The sequence below is a fragment of the Ciona intestinalis genome, unplaced genomic scaffold, assembly GCF_000224145.3.
Source record: "Ciona intestinalis unplaced genomic scaffold, KH HT000075.2, whole genome shotgun sequence".
In the NCBI taxonomy this organism is placed as follows: Eukaryota; Metazoa; Chordata; class Ascidiacea; order Phlebobranchia; family Cionidae; genus Ciona; species Ciona intestinalis.
In genome coordinates, this window is record NW_004190397.2 from 708,705 (window position 1) to 726,422 (window position 17,718).

The 17,718-nt window shown below is 33.2% G+C and overlaps 1 protein-coding gene across 1 annotated transcript in view; it reads left to right on the top strand.

Annotated features, from left to right (window-relative positions):
* Nucleotides 1–335: 335 nt before the first annotated feature.
* LOC100178679 (SLIT-ROBO Rho GTPase-activating protein 1-like) overlaps nt 336–17,718 on the top strand; it is a 32,795-nt gene continuing 15,412 nt past the window's right edge. Inside the window, 10 exon segments of the mRNA XM_026838382.1 lie at nt 336–534; nt 10,595–10,781; nt 12,794–12,965; nt 13,836–13,973; nt 14,597–14,680; nt 14,682–14,702; nt 15,196–15,324; nt 15,889–16,037; nt 16,489–16,666; nt 17,239–17,386. Of these exon segments, the coding sequence (XP_026694183.1) occupies nt 480–534; nt 10,595–10,781; nt 12,794–12,965; nt 13,836–13,973; nt 14,597–14,680; nt 14,682–14,702; nt 15,196–15,324; nt 15,889–16,037; nt 16,489–16,666; nt 17,239–17,386 (1,261 nt within the window). The 5' untranslated portion in view covers nt 336–479.

Here is a 17,718-nt window from a genome sequence, read left to right on the forward strand (position 1 = left end):
TTATTGCATTTTCTGTAAAACTCTGATTTTACCTAAAGTAGTTGCTCTAGTACCAATGAAAGACTTTTATATCATAAATACAACATTTGTTACATGTATCATAGTTTCAAAACCTCTGTATTAAATGGTTTATTTTCGAATACAATCATTTTAATATAACATAAGTTCTTAAAAGTAGGTATGTCATTTGTGGTACATTAAAAAGTTAAATAAAAATGAAGTAATAGCATAAATTTTAGGTCTGCTGCTGTAGATTTTAATAAAATAAGTGATCTGAGAACTCTGTTAAGAACAAAAAGAGTATATACCAGTAGAAAGAGTTTAAAAGCTATTGTTTTTATAAGTTTAACTTCTGTGTTAAGGTGCCGCCATGCTGTATAGTAGGTAAAAGGGTAAAATTGCTTTAAGAGAAATACATTGAATAAAATGAGCAGCTCAGGTTAGTTCTGACCGAAGAAAAGTAATAGTTACTCTGTGAAATGAACACCAAGAAGGATAAACAGCCTCTGGCAGAATGTGATGCAAAGATAAAAGGTAAGACTTTAATGGCATTTGAGTGACAATTTTTAATTTAAAAATACTTGGGTGACATTCCAAAAAGCCTAAAGGTGGCTGTACACACTACACAGTATCCGGCATGCAAAGTCGTATGCAAACCTATTACCGAGTTCCGAATGCGGCAGCGAAATCCGGACCAAACAGACAGAACGGACGAATTCCGAATACTGTGTACAGCCACCTTAAAACGTATTTCAAGCACAAAAATTTTTTTTTGCCCTACCTTTGATATTCCTTGATTCTGCTTATTCAACAACTTAAAACCTGGGCAGTAAATTTGGTTTATACAAAAAGCTGCAAATACATTGTTGAAATGATTTTTAAGGGTTCAAAAATGCGTAAAACTTGGTTTAGAGGGTTGTTTTGGTGGACCTAAGCTTTTTGTATCCATATTTTAATACAGTTATGCTATACCAATATAAAGTCTCACTGTATGGCAGACGAAATGTCTAAAAAAAAGTCTGTATAATACGAAACGTCTGAATAATAATAATAGTATTGCAGCATGTGGATAGGTGTTCGTAGACTCATAGTAAAACCTTTTAAACAAAACCCTTGAGGTGCATTGTAATCTTTACTGCTAATTTTGTTGTTTTATCTGTACTCTTATCACTACAAAACTCTTGTAAAGGAATGTTTGTACAACTAAGCAGAACATACAAATAAGTGGCCTCTGTGTCTCTGCTGCATACTTTTACCACCATTTTATGGTAATGTAGTTTTACGTGTTGATGTATTTATCTTTTTCCATCATTTTATGTGTGATGTTCTATGGCCAGGCACGCATACATGGAATTTATACCAGAAATGCATGTCTGTATTGATACTATATGCTATACAGTATACAATTCACATATTAGCCTATACTATTAAATTCAATTGCATACAATTGTTGTTCTAACCTTTCTGTATATAAAATACAAAATTGGAAAATTCCATGGACATCCTGTAATTGGAGCGGAAATTTTAAAAGACACAGTTCAAATTCTACTATACCACAAAAAATACAAATCCGTCTGGTGAAATAGTAATTACCACTTTTTCACATATTTAACTTTGAACAGTTTAACAAAAAGGTGTGTTTGTATCTGTATGCTAGTTATTCTATGTGAATGAGACACTACAGCACATAGCCACACACACTACTAAAAGCCTGTATGCCAATGTAGAAATTAATGAGATTGCTAACATCATTATTCATTAATGTAAACGGTAATGGCTTTCTAATCTATAGGCAAGGCGATCACAGTATGAGCTTAAGATTTATGTGTTGTTACTAATGTATGTATCAGTATGTCATTCTGTCAAATTATAACAGAAATTTTCAAATAAAATACTGTTGCTTTATCTAATATGTAATCATAAATCTAAGTGCTTATTATTACCAGTAACGCTCAGTTTCTTATACCAAGTTTTAAAATGCTCCCATCATGTCAGCTTAGGTATTTAGATACATATCTGCCTGGAACAGAAATGACCTAAAATAAGAGTTAATTTAGTTGCTTTGTTTTCACACAATGCCAGCGAAAATATTTAACAAGAATGTTTCAAAATGTTGTGTTCGAATAGACCCAACTATTGTTTAGACATGTGTCCGCTTGATCGCTCGTCAAAGCATTTCCACTCATGTGCAATCAAGCGTTACTTGAAACCTTTCTTTGTGACATCACACTTGGCCTCATTTTATTTTCAATGAAATTTGTAAAATGTTTGACTTTGACAAAAAACTGTATAATATATATCTATATATAGATATATATGTTTATTGCACCTTTTTTTTCTTTATTTGATGACATTACATTTGGCATTGTTTTCTTTTTTTTATGAGTTTCTAAATTTTTTTGTAGCTGGTTTATATTTTCTGTTTGTTTTTAAAAACTGTTATTTATGATGTCATGTATGTGGCAACAGGAATTTGTTTTCAATATATAAATATTATAATATATATATATAAATATATTTATTTTATTATTTGGATGTGTGATTGTTGGTTTTGACTTTTGACTAAATAGTCCAATTTCTAAAAGTTGCCAATTGCTATAATTCTAAACTGTGATAACCAATTACAAGGAAAACAATAATGATTGCTTTTGCTCATTATCAGTTAGCCCAGTTCAGCAGAAAATGTTTAAACTAATTGCAATGGTGTTATCTTATCATTACATATATTTCTGTGGGAATGTTCCTCCTTGTTTTATATTATAAGTGGTTATCAAGCAAGTTCTATTTAAGTGTAATGCATATATTAAAACACTGATAAAAATATGTTTGTATATGTTGTTCCTGCCGGTTGTATGTTTTTTATATAAGTGTTAAAGAAATCTTTTTTGTTTTGAAAATTCTAACTGACCTACATTTCTGTGCTGAAAAAAAAGCCAAATAGACAAACTAGTGTAAATCCAATGTTGAATTCAAAAACTGCATGGAATTTTAGTATTTTACTACTGATGACATTTTCTCATGGGTATTACAAAGCAGCATAGGCGTTATGTGTTAAGTGGTGATATTTTTGAAGCCAAGAGTTTTATTTATCTATGGAATTCATCCCTTGGGATACTGGCTTACAATTAAAAGCAAATCTAAGGTCCTTTACACAGAGCAAAATTTGGAATTTATATTTTTTGGAATTTGTATATAAGAACAAATTTTAATGTTTAGTATTTCACAGTTTCCTGTTTAAATTTTTCAAATTTTAGAGCACTTTTTTTCCCAACAGGTATTACCTACAATATTATACCCTAGCACAACTTCTGTAGCCCTATGTAAAGTCTCTGCTATGGAATAATACGTTCTCTGTCATCGGCAATAAAAGAGGTTATGATCTAACATTTCCAAGACAGTGGGTGAACAAAGCAGTGTTTTCTCTCTCTCGAAATTAACATTCCGCAAGCACCTCTCGTATGACGACTTAAGATTTCGCCCGTCTCGTCTTACATAAGGGAATTATAGCTTTTTATGCGCGCTCGTTTGAAACTATAGCTCTTTGCTATAAACATAGCTTGTAGCGGTCGTAAAAGAAGATCGCTGTCGTGGTATTTCGTATTATTGTTGTGTATATGTAGAAACGCATGTTTAGAAACGTATGTTTTTTACTGTGTTGACGTGTAAATTTAATGAGGCATTTGTAGTTGCATTGGGTCGAATTACACGTAGATATAATTTATAAACACTGGTACAGTATAGTACATATATTTCCCACATAATGCAGCTTTTTTATTCTCACGTGACTGGCAACAGCCATTATTACACAAGTGCTCTGTTTCATACACCTCATGCTCGCTGAAAAGTTACCAAGTATGTGACTTTGTGGGTGATAACAACCCAATACAGTATTAAGAACCAAACAATGTGAACGTTTTTAACTCTCTCTGAACTCGATTACGGCCACAAACTGTCGCGAAATTCCTTTTCCCGGTCTCGATCCATCATTGTTCCTATTTTAACGCTGATAAATGACGTCACAGAGCGATGTGCTCACTCAAAACTCGGTCCGGCGTGTCTAATTCTGAATAAAGGATTTAGAACAAAGGGCCTGCTTAGTCGAATCGAATGCAACGATTTTTAAATAGGAATTTTAAACCCATAAGATTTCCGTGTTTTGAAATGAAATATGCAATAATAATGTTCTGTACAATAGTGTCTAATCTGACGCTTTTCATTATGCATTTTTGCTTACATAATCGTGCACGGAATACATGCTCACCTTTGGTTCGTTTTAGCCTAGATTGCTTTAAAACCCAGCTCGACTGCGCGCATCCGACATATTTCGTTGAAATGCGTCGTTAGTGACGTCACGGTGTCAAATTTCACCACGACTGAGTGCTCGAGTGCGCCGAGGTGTTTTAACTTTCGTGGTCCGTTGTGTGCATAGCAGCCACTTATCCCTAAGTGACTTTGGACTAGGTTAATGATACACGCACGCAAGGTGTATGGAATTGCGCCAAAGCATACATTGTTGGGCATATTTACCAACAGCATACACAAAGTATTGAACAAATAAAGCTGAGGTTAAAAACCTCATAAATTTTGCGTGTGTTATAACAACTGTATTACAAGTCAAAATTACATGGTTTAACTTGAGTTGTATAAACCCTTATGATGTGCTAATATTCCATTAGGATAATTTGTAAAGGTATATAGTACTGTGGGTTAAGATGGGACAATTTTGGCACATATTACCCAAGTATCATGATCGTGTTTCAACAATTAGCTACAGTCTATGGGAGTCGTAAGGATACGGTTTTATAATTCTTTGAATGTTCCTTGTTTACTACCAAATTGGATGAGAAAATAGAATAAACAGGTGTCCCATCTTCCCTCCAGCCCACTATATAATACTTATTTTACTTGTTTTAAATCTATATGAGTTATATCCTACAGCAAGCTGTGCCGTGGGACTTCGAATTTAGGCCAAATTTTTAGTTTTAGCATTGTATAAAATCTGTATTCTGTAACGTGTAACCTGTTTAAACACTTACACCCAATACACGGACATGTCAGTCCTTTTGCATTACCTTCACACACTAATGATTTGCAAGTCATAGCATATCTGGCAAAGCTCTGCCCTATGACGAGAGGCAACGGGCGGGTTAAGTCGTATGTCGGTTAGTGTTAGTGGTATTCCATTTTCACTTCCCTTTTCTTTATAACGCCTACGCCCCGTAGGGAACATATTATATCTTTAAGTCACTTTGTCCTCATATATCTTCCAGTTTTGACAGCTTTAAACCAGTTTAAACTGCCCAAATACACGCTCGTTTAGTCGCGGCTATTTTTAACGTGGGTGTAACTTTGATTATATGAAGAAAACGTTTAGTATGGTGGGGTAAGATGGGACATTTTCATTCTCTTTACCGTCCCATTTGGTAAAAAAAACAAAGAATGTTTTCAGAATTATATAACTGTATTCTTACAACTTTAAAAAAACGTTGGTCATTGCTCAAACCAGGTCAGGAAATATGGGATTTAGGATCTAACAATATCCCATTTTACCCCACGGTACTATGAGTATGATGAAATTGTATTTATAGAACCAGGAACTTGGTATGTTACAACAGTGTATGTAATCTTAAACCGCACACACGTACATAACTACTTTGAAATCGCGCCAATACAAAGCTAAAGTTTCGGCGAAATTAGCACGACGTTATATTAAACGTTCGTGTAAGCGTTCGTGTTGCATTACGTTGATTGGTGTACGGCAATGTAATATTACAGACGTTTATTAATATAACATGTTTCTTATCAGTAATTTTCCGTCGCATACTGATACGTTCTGTGTAGCTGTATTCCACGAAAAACGAAAGCAGAGCGCTAATGAATCGAGACGAAACGTGTTTCATGAAAAAATCTGGTTTTAATTTTGATTTATCACCAATTTGAAACATATATTTATTCTTATAAATGTACTATTTATTACGCTTGTTTTTTACCAAATAAATGTAAATATGTTTTTAATGCGTTTTAACAACTGTTGTTTCGTCGCTATATCCTGTATTTTCGTTTAAAATAGTTCTAAATCTTTGCTACCGTAATCGAAGGGGTAAATAAAAGTTATTAATGTTATTATTTGACTGTATAATAGGTTTTTAACTGGAATCATGAAATGAATGCATCTATAGTTTAATATATTAGTTTCTTTAAATCATTGTATAGTAGGGTGGGGTAAGATAAAAAGAAAAACGTTATTAATGTTAAAAAATGTCCCAGAAATATGGGTTTTAACTGCTAACGGTATACCATCTTACCCTACAGTACTAGTTTAAAAAAAACGACAAGAAACGATACATATGGTAAAGTATTTTTAATACGACTTGGCAACGCTGTACAGTGTATGTTGTTATAGATATTTCCATTTCGATTTAATTCCAACGCGTCCGTCATTGCAGAAGTGACTTTTCAATCAATACGCCAGAATCGTCGCGTGCTTTCAATTTAAACGCTTTGTTTTCATCGATCCGTTCTTATGTAAAGGGGAATTAACAGTACCGACCTAGTGTATGCTGTCATGACTGCTCTAGCAGATATTATCAAGTGCCTACTTATGTTACAATGTCGTATCGCTAGCTTATAATACGGAATTTCGTTCGGCAAAGCAAAGTGAATATAAATTACATTTAAACGGAACGAATGTTTCTGTATTGTCGCTTATTGTTTGTGTGTTGTCTTCTGCACGTTAAATTCAAAAACATAACTTTAATATTTTAAAAACGATAGCCAAGATCAAATTTAACAACGAAAAGATATATAGTAGAGTGGGGGAAGATGGGACACATTTAGCACATAATATCCAAATAACCTGATCGTGTTTTAAACAATTAACTACGGTGCTTGGGAGTTGTGAACATACTGTTTCATAATTCTTTGAATGTTTTTTGCTTACTACCAAATTGGAAGAGAAAACAGAATAAACAGGTGTCCCATCTTCCCCCACCCTACTATAAATTACGAAACAGCCGATAACCGTTAAAACACGCTACAGATAAAATAAAAACTGCATTAAAAATTGTTTATTATTAAATTCTTTCGAATACGTAACATTCTATGACTTTAATTTAATTTTCGCTATCCTATTCCAGGAGAACGATATACGAATTCATGTTCATATATTTTTATTATATAACGTAACTTCTAAAAAAATACAACTCATTTGACAGATTGAATACATATAAATTAAAATTCAATTACAATTTCCCAAATGCGTGACTTTTATTAGCCGGTCCTTTTCTTCTTTATTATTTTTTTTTTTCGATTATAGACAGACAGATGGTACGTGCCTTATCGCATGTGGATTTACGACTAATCAGATATACTGGCTTTGTTTTACACTGCCAATTCATGCATAAAGACAGATGTCTGCTACTGTCACTACAAATCGTCCGTCTGCGTTCAAATGAATAAATGTCACTTATTTATCCTCGCGTGGCGGGGAACGACAGTCAGTGTAAAACAGGTGTTTTATTTTATCTATACTGTGCCCGCTTATGCGTTACCAATACCACATATGTAACTTTTACGGCGAAGTAACGACAGTCGGTATAAAACAGGTTTTTTATTTCATACACATCGTGCCCGCTTGCGTTACCACGTATGTAACTTTTTGGTTTATTTTTTGTTTATTTTGTTCCATTAGTGACCACTGGGTTGGAGCAATGTCCACTGACTGTCTTGCCCCAAAACACACGCGCCCATTATGAACAGTTACGTATGTTCCCTATTACATCATTACACTCTATTTTAAAGTTCTGCTCTTATCAGCAAGTTATAACCAGAGCTGTGTTATCTATTTTCAAGTGAAAGTACCCCTACATAAGCGGTTAGCCCGCGTAATATGTGCATTAAAACATAACATCATTCTTATGGCATGATTGCCACCCCGAACACATACCGAATGCTTATTTAAAGTGAAACTGAAATTATTTTTTTACAAAAGGTGTACTGATAGACTTCACTAACCAGAATATACAATACTAAATTATCTATTTAAAACCGCACCGTTTTATCGTTAGATTCAGATTAGTAAAGGCTATATTCACGCAAAATTTTAACATAACTTCAGTTCCCCTTTAAGGTTTTCCACCACACTAAATTTCGCGCTCATTTTCTGTCGCCATGAATTCTACCAAAGTATTTCTCGCAAAGTAATTTGCCTTGGCAAAGCTCCAGTACCCTGGGTTGCTGAAACGCTCGCGTTCATACGTCCCTGTGCATGCAACGTTATCTCCCAAAATCTTGTCCAGAATTTCGCGACAAGATTTACCGGAGCCCTTCGCCCACGGCACTGCTAGTATACCAATACTTAAAAAGTAATGAATGATTCATATTTGTAAACTAGACACGTCTTGTCGCTCGCGCGTGCTCAGAGTGCGGTTTAATCTCGCATGCTTTACCGTGTACTTAAATTGAACTCTTCAATCAAAACCAAATGTTTGGTATTAAGATAGAATTTCAAATTCCAAACCGTCTGTAATCGGCTCTGCATGAACTCGTGCAATTTTAACGATTTAACAGAGTGATTAATTGCTTTTGCATTTTCTTATCAGTTTTGCTTGGCGCCGTGCTACAGAGGTTATAGCGCTCGTTTTCAGAAAAGGGAACGAGTAATGTGCCCGACGCTGCCGCAGTTGTAGCCGTATGTGTCCTTGGGCAAGACACTTGAATGCAATTGCTTTAACCCAGTGGTTACTAATAGGTTGCCCAAATTATTAGCTACGCATAAAAAAAAACGAAAAAAAACAAAATAAAGGTTAATATATATATTAACAAAATAAAGGTTAATATATATAACTCGTGAGCGGGCACGAGGTGTATGAAACACAACACCCGTGTTAAAACGACTGTTGTTTTCCCACCACGCGAGAATAACTAAGATCCATAAAACTGTAGTACCGACCTTGCATTCTAGTAAAGATTGCACGCGCTTCTGTGACGTCACAACCTATCATCACGGTCAAAGTCATGTGTTAAAGGACAGGGATTGACCTATAATGATAGTGTGACGTCATGTCGATCAATTAAGGAAAGGAAATGCGTATTACTTAATACCCCACTGTGACAGATAAACATGTTTTTTGTACATTCAAATACTTTTGTGATTAATGTATCAAATGATATGTAATTTTTGCTGTTATTTTTTGTTAATTTTATTTGGTTTAATTCATATAAGATACAATGTTATAAGTTTGTGCCTTATTATTTTTGGTCCTATATTATACCTTGAATAGAGTATGTAATAGTATTAGTTAATATTAATTAAAAATGTTATATTTAGGTATGGTTAAGCAGTTAACAGCCTGTCTTCTGTCAAACAAATGTGTTTTATATTTATCTTCACATACATATTGTATAGTAGGGGTCACCTTTGGGGAAAATACCTATTACATATTGTGTAGTAGGGGTCACCTTTGGGGAAAGATGGGACACCTTTTGATTGTATTTTCTCGTCCCATTTGGTAGTAAACAAAGAACATTCAAACAATTATAAAACCGTATCCTCACGACCCCCACAGACCGCTGTGAATTGTTCAAAACACAATCAGGATATTTAAATAATATGTGCTAAATGTGTCTTATCTTTCCCCACCCTACTGTATAGATATTCTATATTACCACTTTTTCGAAAGGCTTAGATTCCTTGAAATCTTGATACAAGTCTTTTAAATGCTTGCTTAACTTTATTCAAGCACACTGCTGAAGTTATGAGTCTTATGACTAATAGTATTGTCATATTGATTATTCTCTTAAGGTTAGATAGGCAGAGTTTTCCTCTCATGGGTCTTTATGTAGAAACCTTCTATGCCCACTCACTGCAGTAAATTCTACTGTTCTTTAAGAACTGATTACTCTGGTTCTGAGTCACTGTATTAAAGTTGCGTGGCCTTGTCTGTTTTCTTTTATTATTCTGTCTTTGTTTTGTCTTTTCCTTAAACCAGAATAATTAAACACTTATAAAATGCTAGGTCCAAAGCTTAATGCTGCTATAATCACACACGAATAAAACAAAATAATAACAAAAGTCACACAAAGTTGTAGTTTTTGTTATATGAGTATCATGCATCATGCTATAGCAAGAGCTGCAAGACACGCCATGTGACCTGAAATTTGGACCAGGATTATTCTATAACCCATAACCCAAAGTTCCATTATTGTTAACTAGCTAATAACTTGCCAGTGTGCATGAGGTGTATAAAGTCTCCACATATGTTTGCAATTGTGCATTGGTGTTATTCATCCATTTATTAATAAATCCTTTTAAAACATCAAACAATTTAATGTTTTTTATTAATTTATTAATAAATCCCTTTAAAACGCTGGACAATTTAATGTTATTCATTTATTAATAAATGCTTTTAAAATGCTGGTCAATTTAATAATGAATTCTTCTAAAACATTAAACAATTTAAAGTTATTCATTTATTTATTAATACACCCTTCTAAAATATCAAATCTTTTAATATTAGGTCCACCATTTAGAACTGTAAGCCCTTATGTTATTACATTGTACCCGCTGATCTAACCCGTGTTTTTGTTTCGCCAGAAATCCGACTTCAGTTGAATGAGCAGCTGAAATGTCTCGACCAACACACAGAGTCACGAACCACTTTGCTCAATGATATGCAAGAATTTTTCAAACGGAAATCTGAAATAGATTCAGAATACGCTCGGAAACTGGATATTTTATCTGAGAAGTATCTCACAAAGCAAAGAAACTTATACGCTATAAAGTAAGTTTCACGTATTTTTTTTAAGTTTGTAGAAAAAATTATGCACAAGTAAGCACAAATTAATGTGATATAAGGTTCTGTGAATCTAGCCTTAATTTGGTACTTGATTGTGGGACTTTTTGATTTTGATTTTTTGGGGGGATGGCTCTAATGGTATCTCTGGCCTTAATTCCAGGTTCCATGAGATGCTATAGGCCCTTACCCACATAGAATACTAATAAATCAGAAAATAATTATAAATTTTTTGACAAAGTATCATTACCAAAATATACCATGTTTTCTGCTGCATGCTAAAGACATTGTTGTTAATGTATGCGCTTGACTTTGAACAAGACGCTTAACATTAATTGCTTCAAACCAGTAATCAATAATCGGTTATTCAAATTGTCGTCCATGCAAAAACAAATAAAGTCATGTTGTTTAAATTGCTGCATTGAATTTAAAGGCTGCAAACTTGTCATTATAGTAACCATTAGCTTAACATACTTTCTATACACAATATGATCTACTTATCCTTATAGGATATATAGTACTGTGGGGGAAGACAGGACACCTTTAGCACATAATATCCTAATATCCTATTCCCGTTTTAAACAATAAACAACGGCCTATGGTAGTCGTGAGGATACAATTTTATAGCTTTATGAATGTTCTTTATTTTACTACCAAATATGACAAAAAATGGATTTAAAAGTTGTCCGATCTCCCCCCTACTATATTACATGTCCCATATTCCCCTACCCTACTATATTACTTGTCCCATCTTCTCCCACCCTACTATATTACTTGTCCCATCTTCCCCCACCCTACTATATTACTTGTCCCACCTTCCCCACCCTACTATATTACTTGTCCCATCTTCCCCACCCTACTATATTACTTGTCCCATCTTCCCCCACCCTACTGTATTACTTGTCCCATCTTCCCCCACCCTACTATATTACTTGTCCCATCTTCCCCCATCTTACTATTCTACTTGTCCCATCTTCCCCCATCCTACTATATTGCACAAAGTGCGCATGTACACACACTGTATTAAAATCCTATTTGTTCTAGTTGTTTCATTATTTATACAGTATCTTGCCACACTGTCAAAGATATATTTGTTTGTTGTTTTATTATCTGCTTAAACATGCGTGTTATTTTATATACATTCCTGGGCCTTGAATAGAATTTAAGGTGGTTGTCATAACATTTGATTTTATTGTTTTCTTGTTCAATAGATATATGGGATTGTATTGTCTCTACAGAAATCACGTGGTTTTTTAAATTACATCAGGATTTTTAGTTCACAATTGTGGATTTTAAATACAAATCATGATTTTTAAACTCACGTGATTTTTAAACTCACATGATTTTTAAACTCACATGATTTTTAAATTCAAATGGTAATTTTCTATTTCACATACCATGGTTTGCATATTCAAATCATGATTTTCCAGTAACACAGAAATTTTTAAACCTCTTAAAGTCACACAAGTTGCTAAACTTGTATTTTATAATTTACACAACCTGTGTTAACTTTTAAATTATCCAGCGTCGTGACCCATTGGTTTAGATGCTTGCATAGTAACCAAAGGGTACCCGGTTCGATGCTTGATGGCGATACTAAAACTGCACATGTGTCCTTGGGCAAGACACTTAGCAGACATTGCTCAAACCCAGTGGTCACTAATGGGTTGTCCAAATTATAAGCCATATCAAAAAAAAAACAAAGTTGAAAAGTGTGGTGTGCACACATGGATAAAAAATTATGCGAAAATACGTTTCTACAAAGTAGTGTCGCAAAGTTGAACACCGGTCGCATGAAAGACTTAAATAGGCTTCCCAGGTGTTTGGGTAATGAGCCAAATCTGGTCCAAATCCCAGGTCCTTGACAAGGACCCTCGCCCATAAAGAATAAAACACAACTTTTAAATTTCTAGCGGGGCACGCATGCATACCATGCAATGCAACCCTATTAACACCTAATCACCTATTGCTATATTAATTATGTATATATTAAATTTCAGGAAAGAGCAGCCAGACCTTGACCTGCAATCACCCGTATTATGTTGGTTTCAAATGCTTGAACAATGCCAGCGTGAAAGCAAAGATCATCAATCATTATCAAACATATATGCTAATCACTTTATTCCAAGGTTGCAGATTGTAGTTGAAGATGCCATAAGACTTCACAAAAAAGTGAGTAATATTCTTTTGTGATTAATAAGTTTTAAGTTTATTCTTTTATTCTTTAGTGAGTAATAAGTTTTAAGTACAATATAGCTTATTCTGCTGTGAAGTGAAAACAAACAAGCAGAGTCAAACATATACTGAAATTAAAATTGGATAATTCTGTGGCTCTTTTTGAAATTATTTTATAAAGTTACATTTTTAAAATACAGTTACACTCATAGTCGTCAAACATAGAGAACCTTATTAATTGTGTAATGTGTTAAATGAAGTATAATTTATGTTTGACTCTGCTTGTTTATTGCCTCCAAACAGCAAGATAAAGTTACACTGTACTTAAATTCGAAGTAGAATTTATAAGTCACCCCCCCCCCCGAGTTTAAACCATTGGGGTAAAATAACATTCTATACACCCCTAATGGTTTGCCCTATGTGTTTTTGGCAAAATTAAGTGTACCCAAAAAACGAAAAAAAGCTTTGTATCAGTTTTAGCTTTAAGCTTCCCTGAATTTAAGGACTTTTTTAAATAGTAGCATTTTAGTTGTGGTCATTTTTGCTGACTGGTTTATAATTTAAAATCTCTTGTGTCCTTGGGCAAGACTATTAAAGGTAATTGCTACTAATCCATTGCAGTAATAGGTTGCTTAAGTTTTTTTTTATTATATAGCAGTAAAACATTTTTTTAAATATAATATATCCATCTAAGGGACTTTTTTATATATTATATATATACATTTATATTATTAAAACAAAATGTAAAAACAATAGATAGAAAAGCTTTTTTATGTAGTTATAATATCAAGAAAAGTATATGGAAAAGGTTTTTTATTTTTATCACATTTAATACTTTTCCTCGTTTTAAAATTACAATTTTTCCAGACACGTGAGATCGCTCTATGCTCGCATGAAGATTTACTTAAAGATCTTCGTAAGCTGTATCAGTCCATGCAGCTATATCAAGTGTATTATACTGAGTATGTACAAGCTGAAAGCAAGTTACGAGTTGCGGAAAAACAGGTGAATTACACGTTCTGTTATCTGTATATGGATTTTAGTAGCTGTATCTAATGTGATATATAATTTTACAAGTTACAAGTTGTGTAAAAAAAAAAAAATTACACATTTTGTTATTTGTAAATGAATTTTAATGCCTGTACGCTGTACCTAATGTATGGTATAATTTTACAAGTTACAAATTGAGAAAAACAAGTAAATTACACATTCTGTTATCTGTATATGGATTTTAGTAGCTGTATCTAATGTGTTGTATAATTTTTACAAATTAGAAATTGAGAAAAACTGGTAAACTATGCTTTCAGAGGTGGCATTCCCGGCTAACGACGAAACTAGTCGCCGCCTAAATCGACTGACTGAAATTTAGATTTCGACCTTTAGATTTCTAACTTTTGTAATAAGTAATGCACAGAAATTTAGTCGTCCGACTAAAAACCGAATACCATCTCTGGTATGCGTATATGGATTTAAGTGCATGTACCTAATGTTTGGTATAATTTTAACAAATTACAAATTGAGAAAAACAGGTAAATTACGTTTTTTATGCGTATATGGATTTTAATGCCTGTACCTATCGCGTGGTATTATGGGTTTACGGTTTAAATTTTCTCGTTTATTTATTTTAGTTTGACAAAAGGAATGAGAAAACTTTAGAAAACTCCCCGAAAACTGGGACAACAAAGTCAGAAAGGTCTACNTTCGTTCCGAAAATTGGAAAAATTAAAAGAAAAAGTAAGTTTTTATGGAAAACCATAAAATTCAAACCCCAAAAAATGAAACCTCAAAAAATTGACTAAGGTTTGGCCACACGTAAGCCAAAGTTTTTACTCTTGATGCTACAGACTTTTTAGGTAAATTTCAAAAGTTAAAATTAAACCGTCATTATGTAGATATTGTGTATATTAATTTTGAAGAGATAAATGTAAACCGATTTTATGTAGCAATGATTAGTTTTTATGTAGATATCTCAGTTTTCATTAAGATATTCTCAGTTTTATTTAGTAATTTTCAGTTTTTCTGTAGATATTCTTAGCTTTTATTTAGAAATTCCCAGTTTTTATTTGGACATTCTCAGTTTTTATTTAGAAATTCTCCATTTTTTATGTAGATATCTCAGTTTTCATTTAGATATTCTTAGTTTTTATTTAGTAATTTTCAGTTTTCATGTAGATATTCTTAGTTTTTTTTGTAAATCGTCTTTGTATTAATAAGTGTCATCTTACAGAGACAACTCAAGTACTCTGAGAGCAATCTCAAATCTGTGAAAGCACGTAATGAATACATACTTCAACTAGAAGCTACAAATGCTGCTATCAAGAAATATTATGGAGTAGATATCGACAACTTGTTAGATGTAAGCATATACTCATATAATTGTTACTATTTTTAACCAGTATGTCTTTTTTATATATTGTATTTTTATCTTTTTTTTCTGTTTTCTTTTTTTACACGTGTAGTTATTATGATTTTTTTGGCAAATTTGTCTTTTATTTATCTTGTTTTTTTTTTATCTTTTTATGTTTGCTTTTTTTTTCTTTCTTTTTGATGTAAACATATACTGTAGTTATTATGATTTTTTTTGAACAATATTTCTTTTATTTATACTGTATTTTCATCTTTTTCAGTTTTTTTTTCCTTTTTAATTTTGTTTGATTTTTTTTTATGTTAATTTAAATCATTTTTGAAATTTTTATTTTATTGTTAAGTAAAAAAATATTTTACAAAAAAAACTGTAAGAAAAGGTTCTCAAAATATACAGTTCAGAGTGTTTAACTAAATGATGTAATGTAATACAGTTACATTTTTCTATTTAAACTTTTTTGTATTTTTTACTTAATGTTGCCCTGTTTTAAATTATAGTAAAACAGTGTGTTTAAATCAATGTTCGTTTCATTATGATGTCATAATGTTGCTACAGACGATGGGCATGGGGTACCACAAGTCACTTGAGCGAGCATGGGGTTCATTTATATCAGCTGAAGTTGCCGCACAAGACTCCAAAATGACTGGCGTTGGCTTGCTGAAGAAAACTGTACAAGAACTGGACCATGATAAGGACAAGAAAAGGTTTTTCATTTTCAAGAGATTTTTTTTTTCTTTTTAATAGTGAAAAATTTTGTCCCATCATTTAGGACCAAATTTAACAAAAAAATGTTTTCTTTTTTTATGTAGTGAAGTTTACACATTTATCCTCATTTTAGTTAAACTTTAAAGAAATGTGCTCTTAACTTTTTTTTTAGTAAAGTTTTAAACGGAAAAAGTATATTTTTAAAATATATGTTGTTTAGTAAGATGGAGAAAGATGGGACACTTTTTCATTCTATTTCTCTGCCCATTTGGTAGTAAACAAGAAACATTTAAAGAATTCTAAAACCGTATCCTCGCAACTCCTATAGACTGTTGTTAATTCTCTAAAACACGATCAGGATATTTAGATATTATGTGCTAAAAGTGTCCTGTTTCCCCCACCCTACTAATATATATGTATGTGTGTTTTTTAATTAAACTTTTCCCACAGATGTATGGAAAACAATGTGAATGCATTCGCCACGCCACCTGAGTTTATAATGATGACACACAGCAGTGATGATGTGGCCAAAGTATCGCTTGCTCTTCCTCAGCTGCATCGGGAGATTGACAAAAGATGTAGTGAGATGGAGAGGACAGTACAACAAATGCTCACGGATGAAGATGAGGTAAAATTATCTCCATGCAGTGGCGCAGCCAGATAAAAAAAAACGGGGGTGGGTTTAATCAAAAAAATTTCAAAAAAATTGTTTTTTAAATTTTTTTTTAATTAATTTTTTTATGGGTTTCAAAGGGGGGGGGGGGGTTGCGACAACTCCCTGGCTGCGCCACGGTCTGCATGTTTTTAAATTTTCGATTCTGTACTTGTAGGTGTGGGTTGGGACAGGGCACCTTTACAGTACGTAGCATCCAAATATCATAATCATGTTTTAAACAACAAAATACGGTCTGTGGGAATCATAAGAATACGTTTTTTTTATTATGTGTGTGAGGTCCTTGTCAAGGATTTAGGCCAGATTTGTCTCATGGCCCCAACACCCAAAAAGCCATAACATATACACATAGGCGCCGATTTTTTTAAATTGCAGAAGAGGCCACGTTTATGATGACGTCATTCATTTTGCAGAAATTAGGAAAATACGGTATACGCGATTTTTTTATCACTCGCGCCAAAACACGATTAAGCTATACTTTCCATGGCAGCAGTAACAATAACGGCGACTATTAAAGTTTGCCAAAGCTGCTGCCTATTGTTCATGCGGGTATGAAACTGGCAAAATCACACAGTCAAACTCGTTCGCCGTTCTTTGAAGGACGTTGTTCGTACGATACGCACACGAACATTAATGACGCCTCAACAAACATCAATGCTGTTGATTATTACATAGGTCTTAATTTTGTACAGATCTAGTGTTTGTGGGGTTTTTAAATCATTAAAACTGTTTGTAGATCGTTTTTAAGCGATTCGCAACATAGGCTTTGCCTGTCAATCGTTACTTCGATGACGAATTAATTTTACGAGCAGCTAAAGTTTGTTCCAAAATATGTAGCAAGCACCTATGTCTGCAGATGGCTGTTAAAGTACTTAAGTTGAACCCAAGGACATCTTCCACGCAAAAAGATTAAACCGTTAAGTTAAAGCTTTAATGTGTTTAATACAGACCGATGTATGTGTTATTTGTTTTATTTTAATACAGTCGTTGTATAACCGTATTTCAAG